General features: G+C 41.8%; 1 protein-coding gene and 1 long non-coding RNA gene across 6 annotated transcripts in view; one reads left to right on the plus strand and one right to left on the minus strand.

Moving 5' to 3' along the window:
- Nucleotides 1–721: 721 nt before the first annotated feature.
- Nucleotides 722–13,097, minus strand: part of MFAP3L (microfibril associated protein 3 like) — a 79,337-nt gene continuing 66,961 nt past the window's right edge. For all 4 annotated transcript variants that reach the window (XM_016423124.2, XM_001365445.4, XM_016423125.2 and 1 more), the window contains one exon: nt 722–8,135. In XM_016423124.2, the coding sequence (XP_016278610.2) occupies nt 7,183–8,135 (953 nt within the window). In that variant the 3' untranslated portion in view covers nt 722–7,182. The remainder of the gene's footprint in view (nt 8,136–13,097) is intronic.
- LOC103102326 (uncharacterized) lies at nt 7,663–11,927 on the plus strand. Of its 2 annotated transcripts, none has more exons than XR_001622882.2 (4): nt 7,663–7,798; nt 7,900–8,095; nt 8,815–8,903; nt 8,992–11,927. It is a non-coding gene; the product is annotated as an uncharacterized LOC103102326 (long non-coding RNA). The 2 variants fall into 2 exon arrangements; XR_001622883.2 differs by having other exon boundaries at nt 9,320–11,927.

Below are 13,097 nucleotides of genomic sequence, written 5' to 3' on the forward strand. Positions count from 1 at the left end.
TACTGACTCTGAGCTGATTAATTGACCAATTAGAGAGCATCCCCTTGAAATCTTACGCTTTTGAGTTTTTGGTAGGGACAGCTCTCCCTGACAATGAAATATTCCAGTTATTTCAGTTCTCTGGATAAAAGGGGATTTTGCAAATTAGGGTTGACAGAATGCCAGTAAATAAGACTTGGGGTTGGAGGGGAATTAAGGCTTCTTTCAGTAGGCTCCTGTCCTCCAAGTTAAATTCTAAGGTGGTTATTGTGGTTCAATCATTTCCATCATGTCTATGTCTGCCTTTTCATTTCTTTACTGGAGTGGTTTGCCAATTCCTTCTCCAACTCATTTTACAGAGAAAGAAACTGAGGCAAGCAAGGTTAAATGACTTGCCCAGGGTTACAGGGCTAATAAGTATCTAGGCTGGATTTGAACCCCCCAGGCCCAGTGCTCTATCCATTGCACTATCTACCTGCCCAAAATTCTAAGGATAGAAGAAAGCTATAAATCAGATCAGGAGGAGAGTTAAGACTTACTAGTGTTGTTAGAGATAAAGAGTTTTATAAAGGTCTTTCCAATTTGTTCTTCCCTCCAAAAGGTTGCCCTAATACAAAATGTTTTCTCAGAACTAGAAGAGTATATAGATTCACATGTTAGGGAAAGGACAGAGTACCCACAGTAGGTCTTCAGTTGTTCTCTGAATAATCACCCTTCAGTAGACACACATACATTCAACAAACCCTGTGCAAATTCTTTATTGAAGCAACAATCAGTTTACAGAATGGATCACACTTTTTTTTTTTGGCTGTTGTTACATCCACTTAGATGGCTGCCATCTGTTTACATCTGTGGACTTAAAAAAACGAGCATTTATAGTCCACAAAATTACCACTTTTTATGATATTTCCCCTCAAAGAAATCCCCTTTTCTTTTAGTTATATACCCATTATATGGCAACAAAAGACTCCCAGAATGCTGGAAATATAACAAGCAGTCTTGGGTGTGGGCATTCTCCTTGCGCCTAATGAGCTTTTAACCATTCTGTGATGTTGGAGAGATACCTTGAAGGCTTCTGATTTTTTTTAGATGGAAGGCAATTATGCTAGCATTTGGGTAGGGTGCTGCTTTATAGCTTTTTATGCTTTCTATTCAGCTTTAGAGTATTGTAATACCCTCTGGGATCACGACCATTTATATTTCAGCCTTGAAAAGTCTCAATTAAAGGCTCATTGTTCATTATTGCCTCCATAAGAGAGAAATCCAAATCTCCCCCTATTCCTACAATGCTTTGTTTAAGTCAAACCTAATTCTATTAAAAAAAAAATTTTTTTTTCTGGTGGTGGGCAATAGGGGTCTGTATAGACCCTCTGATATGAGAACTCCCAGTGTGGAAACCCCCTCCACCTCTGCAGAGTTAAAACTCAACTACAACTTCTAGTCTTAAGAGAGTCGCCTGGTACTCTGGGAGGTTACCTTGCCCAGGGTCACATAAACAATATATACCAAAGGCAGAATTCAGCGTTGGTCTCCTTGACTCCAAGGGCATCTCTCTATCCATTAAGCTACACTCCTTTTCACCAGCATTAACAGCAGCAAACAATAAAATCTGTTTTCTGATGATTTTTAAAGTTATTTCATTGGAAAAATAAGGAGTATCCCCAAGCCAAGAAGTGCTCAGAAAATAATTAATGAGTGAATGAACAATGAGATAAGATAAGGCTTTAAAAGATAACTTATCAGGGAGTATAAAAGCTGGACCCAAAAAAGGGTAACTAAAGTCTCCAAATAGCAGCAAAAGGCTATCTGAAGAGCAAATCAAAGGGTCATTCAGAAAGCAAATTTTCAGGAAGATGGTCCAAAGAACAATTCCTTCTCATGAAATGCTAGAAGTAAAAAATAGGAAACCTCTATAGGTATTCAGTCAACCAGGGACTGTAACTTCAAAATATGAGTACTAAGGGAGCTCTGTTTTCTAATCTGACATGTTTAAAGTTAAAAAAAACAACAACCTGGGATGATATTTTTAAAATCAGGTTCCCTCAGTGGCATAAATTGTATTAGCTACAAATGAGTTCATTGCTATTGGTCTAGATTGTATTCACACAGTGTTAAAATGAGAAGCTACTTAGAGGATAATTCAGTTCCCTTCAATTTACTGATGAGGAAATGAGGTCCAGTGAGGTATCCAGTCACACAAGAAAATGACCATTATTACAACAACTCAGGTCTCTCAGCTCCCAGGCCAGTGTTTTTCCCATTATGCCTCATTGCCTCTCTTGCCGAATTGATATCCCCCAAATATTTTTGGCATCTCACACTGATCATTAGACAGAAATAGAAAATGTGCCCTGTTCTCACATGATGAAATGCCATCAAAATACAACTACATGATTGAAATAAATTTGTGTACTTATAATTGCTCATTTTCTTCTTCAAAGGAAGTGAGAAGAGTATGAACTTCTACCAAGAACCAAAACTTATTTCCAATAGAAGGGGTTCTAGTCTTTTAGGATCATAGATCCAGAGCTGGAAGGGACTTTAGAGACCTTATAGTGTAACCCTTTCATTTCACAGGTTAGCAAATTGAAGCCTAGAAATGAGAAGTGACTTGCCTAAGGTTACACAGGTAGTTCCCATTAGAGGTGAGATTTGAACCAAAAAACCAGTGTTCTTTCTCCTTGACAGATCCCCCTCTTTGTATAGGATATCATGTCTTTTTACCTTGGTCCTAAAAAGGATTCTCCTACACATCCCTTGGGACATTAAGTCACAGGACAAGAATATTTGAGATGGCAGAGAACATTCAGATATATGAGATTTTGATACATCTTGTACCACATTTGGTTCCTAGAAAGTTGAATCAAGTATTGGTATTTCTGTTCATTATGATGTACAAAAGGATGTGGACAGTAGCATATGTGCCCTAAGCGTATGAAAATATAATATGTAAAACAGGATTATTATAAATTACATTTATTTTCAATATAAAATTCTATACTTTCCACTTAGAGAACCCAAAAAAGGTCAACCAAGGTGACAGGTCACCCAAGTGGATCAAATATACACATATTTCTGAGGCTTCCCCAGTCTTTAAAGAAGCACACACACACACACACACACACACACACACACACACACACACACACACAATAAGGAGTCTTTAGAGAGAAGACAAGCATCCCTCAGAAACTTGAGGATTTGTGTGATTTGAGGACGATTGCCCAGAATCCAAAGGACATGGCTTAGAATTAATTCACTGTTAAAGCTTTAAGAAACATGCCCGTTCTGGGTGCACTTCAGTTGGATTGCTCTGAATTTCTGGATCACTTCTTCTGACATCTTGAAAATTCAGCCAAGAAACAGTTTGTTTTTTTCAGATCTCAGACCCCCAGCAGGGGAGGCTCCACAGGGCCCAGATAAAGCTGCCAGCATGGGCAATAAATAGGTAGTATCGAGGGAGGGAGACCTCCCTTTACCTTAGGTTACAAAGGAGCATTTTAGAGGTCTTACGGAATTTGCAGGCTAGGAAAATCAAGTTTCCTCCTTTAAACCACAGTGATGAAAACCAATCTTTGGAGTACCTATCTCTGTTCCTGTTTATGGGAAATCTCTGCTTTACTGGATACCCATTCCTAAATAAGAACTAACGTGGAATAAGATGCCTCTGAAGAGAAATACACACTCATGGTGGAGGGAGGGATAAGGGTTAAAAAGCTCAACATCAGAAAGAGAATATCTAAATCATAGGATCATACGATCATTGATCTAGAGCTGGAAGGCACCTCAGAGGCCATCTAGTCTCCAGCCTCCTCATTGTACAAATGAGGAAACTGGGGCTATGAGAGGTTTAAGGTCTTACCTAAGGTAACACAGGTAATAAACATCAGAGGTTGAATTAGAACCAAGTTTCTCTGACTCCAGAGCCAATGTTTGTGTAGATAATGTGCATTTAGTAAATTTATGTTATCCAATAAAAACATCTTAATTCTTAGTGATCTTCCTTCACCATGAAATGCTAAAGGACCTAGAGGAAGGCCTCCATTATGGTGGGCTGATATTGGGTAATGCCTTTTTGGGAGTATTTATCAAAAGACCTAGGGCAAAAGCAGCACAGGATGAAAAATTGTCAATAGGTCTCAATCTGTGCCGGTGGAGGAAGGGTCCACATTGAAGGGGTCATAGATCTGTCCACCTAGGGAGGTATACCACTTGCTGTCTGCTCATGGTAGTAAATGCACACATCTATTGGGCATTTTGGAATCCTAAAGGGTGAGGGGAACCCTTCTTCTACTTTTATCAAATCAAATAGTGGCCCAGAATAGCCTCACTTTCCCATTCCACAAAACGAGATTTCTACCCACTCATGATGGTTACTTCTTTAAAGCAGATGAAAATTGGTCCAAATTCACCAAAAAGGGAGCAAAGACATTCTGATGCAGAGACAAAATTTAGAAAAGACCATTCGAATTTCTTTTCTCCCTACAAATGCCACAGATGCAAAATCTGTAGCTATTACTGATTTTGAGTGTAGCTTTCTCCAGTTATAATTCAGGGGACTGGGGAATTGTGGATGAATTCATAATGGACATGCAATTTACATAGTTTTGTGTGTTCAAACAAGTAACCTTTTTTCATGCATATTCTATAATACTCACTAAGTGGAATGATGCACTCTTACACTACCAGCTAGAAGCAAATGAATTCTTCTGGGTTATCCCTAAACCAAAGGCTATGATCCTTCATAAATCAAGGAAACTGAATCACAGAACAAGAGCAGGCAGGATCAACAAGACCATCTAGTCTGATTCCTTAATTTTCTAGAAGAAAGTGAAGATGGAGGGGGTCGAATGACTTGCCAATCAATGGTCATTCAGTAAGTGTCAGAGGCAGGATTTGAATCCATGTTGTTGGAAATCATAGACATTCACTTTCTACAAGAAGCATCTTGGAATCACAGATATGGGCTTAAATTTTTTTTTTCTGAAAATATTTTTGAGTGTGTGTGTGTGTGTGTGTGTGTGTGTGTGTGTGTGTGTGTGTGTGTGTGTGTTGGCAGGGTCTGTTTTTACCCCATTGTGGCTGTTGGGTTGTATAGTGATGCTCTAATCTGGAGATTAGACTCCCTAAATCCACCCATTTTTAGTGTGCTAGTTCAACCAAACTCATTATTTGGTGCGATTTGGAGCTTGAAGCAATTTGAAGGAGATCTATTGCCCAGAAAGAGGCAAGTCAACAATTTACTCACTCTTAAAGCAAAACAACATAGGTCATGTTAATATGATGAGTTCCAGAACATTCCAGAGCATGAGCAAGAGGCTGATTTCCTTCTTGTTGATTTTAGTAATATAGAAATGTTAGGATTCCAAGGAAACAGAAAGAAATTCTCACTTAGCATAGTGCCTGGCACAAAGCAGGTGCTCAATAAATACTTATATTTCCTTTCTTCATTCCTTCATTCCTCCTCTCCCTTCCTCCTTCTTTCAGCAACCACCCACAGCATATCTCATTTTTGTGTGTGCTAGTAATAGACATTTTTTTAGAGCTACAAAGACCTTTAGAGATCATTTAATCTAATTTTCCCATGAGATCATCACTGAGGGATCATATATTTTGAGCTAGAAAGGACCTCAGGAGACTATGTTTAGCCCCTCATCCCCTATTTTACAGATGAGGAAACTGAGGCTCAGAAGTCTTACTCAGGGTCACTAATGTCATGGTTAGTGGTAGAACCAGGACTAGAATCCCATAGCTTTGAAAATCTTGGTTTTTTGGGGGGCAGCTGGGTGGCTCAGTGGATTGAGAGTCAGGTCCAGAGATGGGAGGTTCTAGGTTCAACTCTGGCCTCAGACACTTCCTAGCTGTGTGACCCTGGGAAAGTCATTTCACCCCCATTGGTATTTTTTAAATCTTTTTTTTTCTTTTTGACATTACTCTGCTCCTCACATGCCTGTTCTCCTCCCACAGACTCTAATGAGTGTTTTGGTAGTTGAGTGTTCTGTCGAAGGGAAGGCTCCTATGTCACCTCTTGGGCCAAGAGTTGCCTAGATGTTTCCCTCACTTCAGAGGGTTTCATGTCATTCTAGCTCGTCTTCTGTTTGAGCGACCTAAAGGGAGGGGCACAGAAGAGTTGGCAGGGAGCTTCTCCGCAGCTTGTTCCTCAGAGGTTAAGCCTGAGGTCTTCCTCTCCCAAAGCCACATCAGTTTCCAGGATCTTAGTGACGGGGATGACACGGGACCGGGTGAGGGGGTGTCAGGGAATGGATACGCTTAACCTGCGGTGCGCCAAAGGCCTTCGGAATCCAACTGGTAAACAGGTTTTTTATTTGGCTCTTAAAGTGCTGCGTCCTGGGCAAGAACCTCATGTTCACAACAGCAATTCCATTGTACAAAATGCAACAGAGGAAAGGGAGGGAGGGCGTGGGGAGAGAGAGAAACGCGGCTTCTCATCCGGGAGGTCTGGTCACTCTTTGCAGCACCGCAGATGCTACCAGACGTCAGCCCTGGAGCGAGGGGCTGATACGAAAGTCTCTGAGGTAAATGTTTCAAGGGGGGGGGGGAAATGTAGATCTATATATCTATATATCTGTATCGCTGGGGATAGACATATATAGATAGAGACAGAGAGAGACACAAAGGGCAAAGACAACTAAATCAGAAAGAGCAATTAATATTAATATAATAACAATTACTCCAAATGACCAAACAGCATTGAAATGGGGGGAGAAAGTGCCAAATAATCCACGGACATGCTTTTTTAAAAGGGAAAAGAAATGCAACGCACAGATTACGGGGGCGCCGAGGAGAGGGGACTTTCTGACGGGGAGGGGAGGGGACGCTGTCACCGGGGTAAGCAGCCTGGAAGAGAAGATGGCCTCCAACATCCATGCGATGGGCCATATTCTATCCAGCGCCATCTTCTTGTGGCACTGACGTCTACAGTGCACTTTATTAGTGGGGGGAGGCCAGAGGGGGGTTCTGCTCAATCTCTCTCTCACAAATACACACACACACACACACACACACACACACACACACACACACAATTGCACAAATATCTTTCCCCTTTTAAAAGAACATCACTCCTATGTATGTTACGATAAGTCTACTGGTAAGGCTTTAGCGGCAAGTACATACTATTCTGTGTTACAAGGAGCAGCCCCTGATTTTCTCGATATGCATAGCTTTTTTCAGAGTTAAGTATTATACATGGCTTTCATAAATAATACAGGTATTTGTTTCAGTAGCCACGGCTGGCTCAGTAGGCTTCGGGTGAGCGAGTTCCGGCGGCCCTTTAGGGTTCACGGGTTCGGAAGGAGGTGCTGACTCGGAAGAAGGAGGAGAATCCCCAGAAGTCTCTGCGTCTACCGGAAGTTCGCTGGGCGGTTCCGGCCCCTCCGGAGCCACGGCTTCCTCGGGCACCTCCTCGTCCTTGATCTCCACCTGCACCCCCTCCTGGTCTTCCAAGCGGTCCTTTTTGGACAGCGGGTGAACAGACACCTTGATGGCAATCTGCTGAGGCTGCTCGTGAAGGGAGGAGGCGTCCGAGTCGCCGGTGGGAGAGTCGCTCCGCTTGAGAGCGTTGGGGATGGTGTAGACCTCGTCCCCGTCAGTGGCCTCCTGGCCCTCGGGGGTGTGCCTCACAAAGTTTTGGCCCTGTTCCTCCAGGCCCACCACTTCCATGATCTCTTCCATGATGGTCCTACAGTTCATGATGAGGGGAGGCAGAGGGACGCTCCTGGCCAGCTCCTCGATGTAGCGGGCGAACTCCATGGTTTTGAACTGGGTGACTTTGGCAAGCTCGAGGGTTTTGGCGGAGGTGATGATTGGGATGCGCTTTGCAATCTCAAAGGCCTTTTGCAGTTTCTCTGCTCCTTCTGTCCTAAAGAACTCATTGATTGCTTTCTCCGTCTTCTTCAGGTGGCTGCTCATCATGCAGAGTCTGGTGATGTTCAAGACCATGACGATGGTAAAGGCCACCAGGCAGACAATCATATAGTAGATGCCCATGTCCCCGGAGGTGAAGATGACCCTCAGGGTCACTGTATTGTTCACGGTGCCATAGATGTTGGAAGCAACACAGGTGTATTTACCTCGGTCTGAAAAGGACACCTGGGTAATGTTCAGCAGACCATTGTCCTGCATCCACCATTTTCCTGTGGGGAAGGAAGAAAAACAATTCAGTCAAAGATGTACAATGAGGGGGCAGCTGGGTGGCTAAGTGGATTGAGAGTCAGGCCTAGAGATGGGAGGTCCTGGGTTCAAATTTGGCCTCAGACACTTCCCAGCTGTGTGACCCTGGGCAAGTCACTTGACCCCGGTTGCCTAGCCCTTACTGTTCTTCTGCCTTAGAACCAATACACAGTATTGATTCCAAGACAGAAGGTAAGGGTTAGAAAAAAAATTATACTTCCCATATGGCTATTTTAATAAAATTTACATTGTAGGGGGCAGCTGGGTAGCTATGTGGATTGAGAGCCAGACCCAGAGACAGGAGGTCCTGGGTTCAAATCTGGCCTCAGACACTTCCCAGCTGTGTCACCCTGGGCAAGTCACTCTTAACCCCCATTGCCTAGCCCTTACCACTCTTTTGCCTTGGAACCAATACACGGTATTGATTCCAAGACAGAAGGTAAGGGTTTAAAAAAAAAAAGTACATTGTAGCGCAGGGATTTTTAACCTGGAATTCACACTCTTGCTTTGAGGGGATACAGGAAGTTCTTTAAAATACAGTAACTACTAATATACTACTTAATTTTTTAAAGATTTGAATAGAAATGTAAGTTTTGTATTTAAAAAACTCTTCAAATTTTTAGTGATTTTGGTTTTGCACAGGTCATTTCTAGAAGCCTGCTCCCCTCTATTGTTTGCCTTCCCCACCTTATCTAACTCAGAACTGAACTCTGCTTTCTCAGAAAGGAAAGGTAAGCAAAACTGTCCAACATATTGACAATATCTGACAGCGTGCTTGTGCAACGTTCTATCCTGATGGTTCCTTGCCTTTCTCCTCAGAAGAGAGGTGTACGGATGTAATGGCTAGCAATCGGTTCTTCAGGAAAAAAAAAGGAACAGGATAACTTTTGATTTTAATCTGCGATTATTAATATTTTCTCCATCAATTTAAGTAAAAAAAAATGAAGTTAAGCCTTGATTTGTAATACTTGCTGATTACTCAGGGGTAAATGTTTCCACCTAAAATTTAACAATCATCTCTTGAGAACCACAAAGAACTGACTCCAGCACAACCTTGGGAAAGGTTTAGTTTCCTTATCTGTTCCCCAGGACCAGAGCTGGTTTTTCAATTCCTTACCATGCAGCTTTTTTATTTATCTTGTTATAGGTCCTGCTTATATCACTGTATCACATCATACACATTTCTACATTATTTGAAACCACCTGAAACTTTGATCACGTCACTGAAGTTCCTACCAACACAGAAATTTGGAAGCTGGTATTCATTTTCTCCACTGAGTCTAGCTGTGCAAATACATTAAGAACTCCCAAATTCTTTACTAAATTTGAAAGGACTATTTTCCCTTTCCTCTTCCTACCCCCCCACCCCCTGCCACAACCCCTGCCAAACAGGCTAACCCTAAGATTATGATGTTAGCTGGTGCCAGGCTGTATGTTGGGGATCTTTTTGGATTCAGAATAAGTCATAGCTAGCTTTGTGCCTCTCTCTAGGGTAGAGTTTTGCTAAGTAATTCCATGGTTCTGAATCTGAACTTGGGACTTTGGTGTGATCCTTAATTGTTATCTCAGGTCTTAAGAAGGGGGAAAGGAAGAGAATAAATATTTCTCTAGTGTTTACTATGTGCCAGACACTATGCTAAAGATATTTTATTTTCCCAATTATGTTAATAATTTTCAACATGTTTTCCAAAATTATAAGATCCAAAGTGTCTCTCTTCTTCCCTTCCCTCTCTCCTCTTGAAGATGGTGAGTAATTTGACCTGGATTATACATGTATTATCACACAAAACATACTTCCACATTGGTCATAGTTTTATGCCTTTTTTTTAAACCCTCACCTTCTGTCTTAGAATAAATACTGTGTATTAGTTCCAAGGCAGAAGAGTGGCAAGGGCTAGGAAATGGGGGTCAAGTGACTTGCCCAGGATTACACAGCTAGGAGGTGTCTGAGGCCAGATTTGAACACAGGACCTCCCATCTGGGGGTCTGATTTTCAATCCACTGAGCCACCTAGTTGCCCCCATATATGCCTTTTTTAAAAAACAAATATCTCATTTGATCTTCACAACAACTCTGTGAAGTAGGTGGTATTATGATGTTCATTTTACATTTAAGGAAACCAAGGCAGACAGTGTTTAAGTGACTTACCCAAGATCAGATATATAGTTAAGTAATTTGAACTGAGATTTTCCTGACTCTAGGCTGAGTTCTCTATCCATTGCACCATCACCTGCCTCTGTCCACCTTGAGGAGTAGGGATTCTTAATCTAAGATTCAGAGATCCTAATTTTTAAGGGATTGGTCCAAGAACTTAGATGGGAAAAAAATGGCATTTATTTTCACTAATCTTTGGTTTCCTTTGTTTAGTTTATACTTTTAAGAATATTATTCTAAGAAGAGGTCTGTAGGCTTCAGTAGACTACCAAAGGCATTCTTGACCCAATAAAGGTTAAAGATTCCATTTGTAGAGGATCTTAACAGGAACCGGGGGCAGACCCAGAAGGACCTTGGTATCTTAAGTATCACTCAGCTAGAAGTCTGTGTAATTAGAATCTGCACCCCAGGACTCCAATTCCCAGAATCCCACTTTCCTTCTCCCATTACATGCTGATGTAGGGAAGATACAAGTTTTGTGTAGTCCCGCCTCTGTCTTTTTTTGCCTGATCGCAGCTGGCAAAGGGGACTTAATGACAGCCAAGAGAATCTATACACGTGGGTTTATTTTTGTTAGATAATTAGGTTTGAATTTCTATTTCCTTTAGTTCATTTTCTTTCTACTTCAAGTGATTATTAGTAAATTATATGAAATATAATACTTGGAGTTATTACATATTAATTTTAAATCTTACAAGGCTCATATAAGGAGATGCTGATGAACTTCCAAGGGATACTTTAGAAATCAAGCATGGTCTGAAATACACACTGGTACCTTGAGGGGAGAGTTGGCAAATGTTAGCGTCCACTTGGAAGGAAGTTCAGGGTAATCACATCTAACAATGTGGTACTCTATAGAGGCCACTTTAAGAATTTCCTCTGCTATTTGTCATTTCTAACCAATCATTCTTTGGCTATTGTCTTTTGTGCACCCAATTATGGAAGTTTTACATTTTTTTGAGTCCCCTTTCCTGGGACTGACTCTGGAATTATGAGGAAAGGGTGTCTCTTATGGTAGTAAATTCCATCGAGACAACATTAAAATGGCCCAGCCCCTGGATCACACTTCATTTGGGTTTAGATACGCAAACATTGTGTTTAGTTGCAATGTATTAATAATGGTGATGGTGGGGTGGATGGGAGTCAATGATTAGTTGGATCATGGAATCCTGTAATCATATGAGTTTTGGGATGACTCCTCTCCTGCCTTTCTTTCTAGGTTCTCCCTTTGAGAGCTGTGAGGCATTTTCCAGATTATCAATAGTTGTGACAATAAAGATTTCTGCAAGTTTCATGGTTGTAAGGGGCTGTGGTATCTACTCTGCCACTAAGATACATCTCAGAGGATGGTATTAGGTTTGAGGAAGACCTGAGAGGTGTATTGTTTTAGAATCTTGAACCCTAGAGACTACATTTCCCATAATCCCCTTTTCCTTTTCCTGTTTGGTGGCTCCTTAAGTGGATGGAGTTTTGAGTTTCCATTTTCTGCCCAAGCAGCTCTCTCTGGGCTAGGGGGAAGGAGGGAGCATTTTGAGTGTTTGCTGGAGTTTTTTAAATTCCTGTTTGCTCTAAGTTGATTTTAATAAATAGTATTAAAATAACACTTGGGGTATTGAATATTAATTTTAATCTTTACAGAGGCAAACTAGACAGACAGTTAATGGGGAGGAATGAGATAGTCAGGTCAAGTGGGAAAATATATTCTTTTATATTGGGCATAACCTGACGCAGTGGAAGGTCTAAACTTGGAGTAATAGCACCTGAGCCTTGGAAAAGTCACTTAAAACTCTCTTGGCCTTGGTTTCCTGTAAAATAAGGATGTTGTGGGGCAGTGAATAGGTTGACTCAATGGATAGAGAGTCAGGCCTGGAGATGGGAGATCATGGGTTCAAATCTGGCCTTGGACATCTCCTAGGCGTGTGACCTTGGGCAAGCCACTTAATCCCAAATGCCTAGCCCTTATCACTCTTTCTGCTTTGGAACCAGTACTAAGGAGTTCCAAGACAGAAAGTAAAGGTTTAATAAATATGAAGTTGGACTAAATGATTTTCTAAGTTCTTCCCAGATGTAAATACTAATGAATTTCAAAAATTCCTAGATGGAATGAATTAATCTGTCTGAGAGTCTGGGCAATTTTGTCCTGTACAAAGAACCACATGAGGCTAGTTCATTCTCATCCTTCCCTAACAAATGATCACAGAACCCCACAACAGAGCAGAAGTCCATTTGTGTGAATGTGTAATGACCTCAGTGACAGGGACATTGTTCATTTGAATAAATTATGGGATTCTAGATGGAGGGGCCATCTAGTTTAATCCCCTCATTTTGCAGCTTGGGAAACTGAGGCCCAAGAGGGTTACGGTCACAGAGGCATCAGAATCAGAAGTAGCATTGGACCTCCGGGCTCATCCTCTTCTGCACTCTGCTGCCCCTGATACTGGCTTGTGGTCTAGACCTTGACCTTCTCCCAGGGCACAGGATGCCCAGGAAAGGAATCTTTCTCGATCATTGACAGCTCAGCCTGAGACTTTGTCATACAGGCTCTCCTCCTCTCCTTCTTTGCTCCCTTTCATTAGGAGAATACTAGACTAGGTCCTCTGGGCACAGACCATTGTGTGTGTGCCTCTTGGCACCCATCAGAGATGGGGCTCCTTGTCAACATTTCCTCTTTTTTTGGAGGGATATTCTGTGAAGAGGAAGACGAAAAGCATAAGGAGGGTGTCAGAGGAAAGGCAATAAGAGGGGGGGATCCCAAAGGGTGCAGAGCAATT

Source organism: Monodelphis domestica, chromosome 6 (assembly GCF_027887165.1).
Source record: "Monodelphis domestica isolate mMonDom1 chromosome 6, mMonDom1.pri, whole genome shotgun sequence".
NCBI lineage: Eukaryota > Metazoa > Chordata > Mammalia > Didelphimorphia > Didelphidae > Monodelphis > Monodelphis domestica.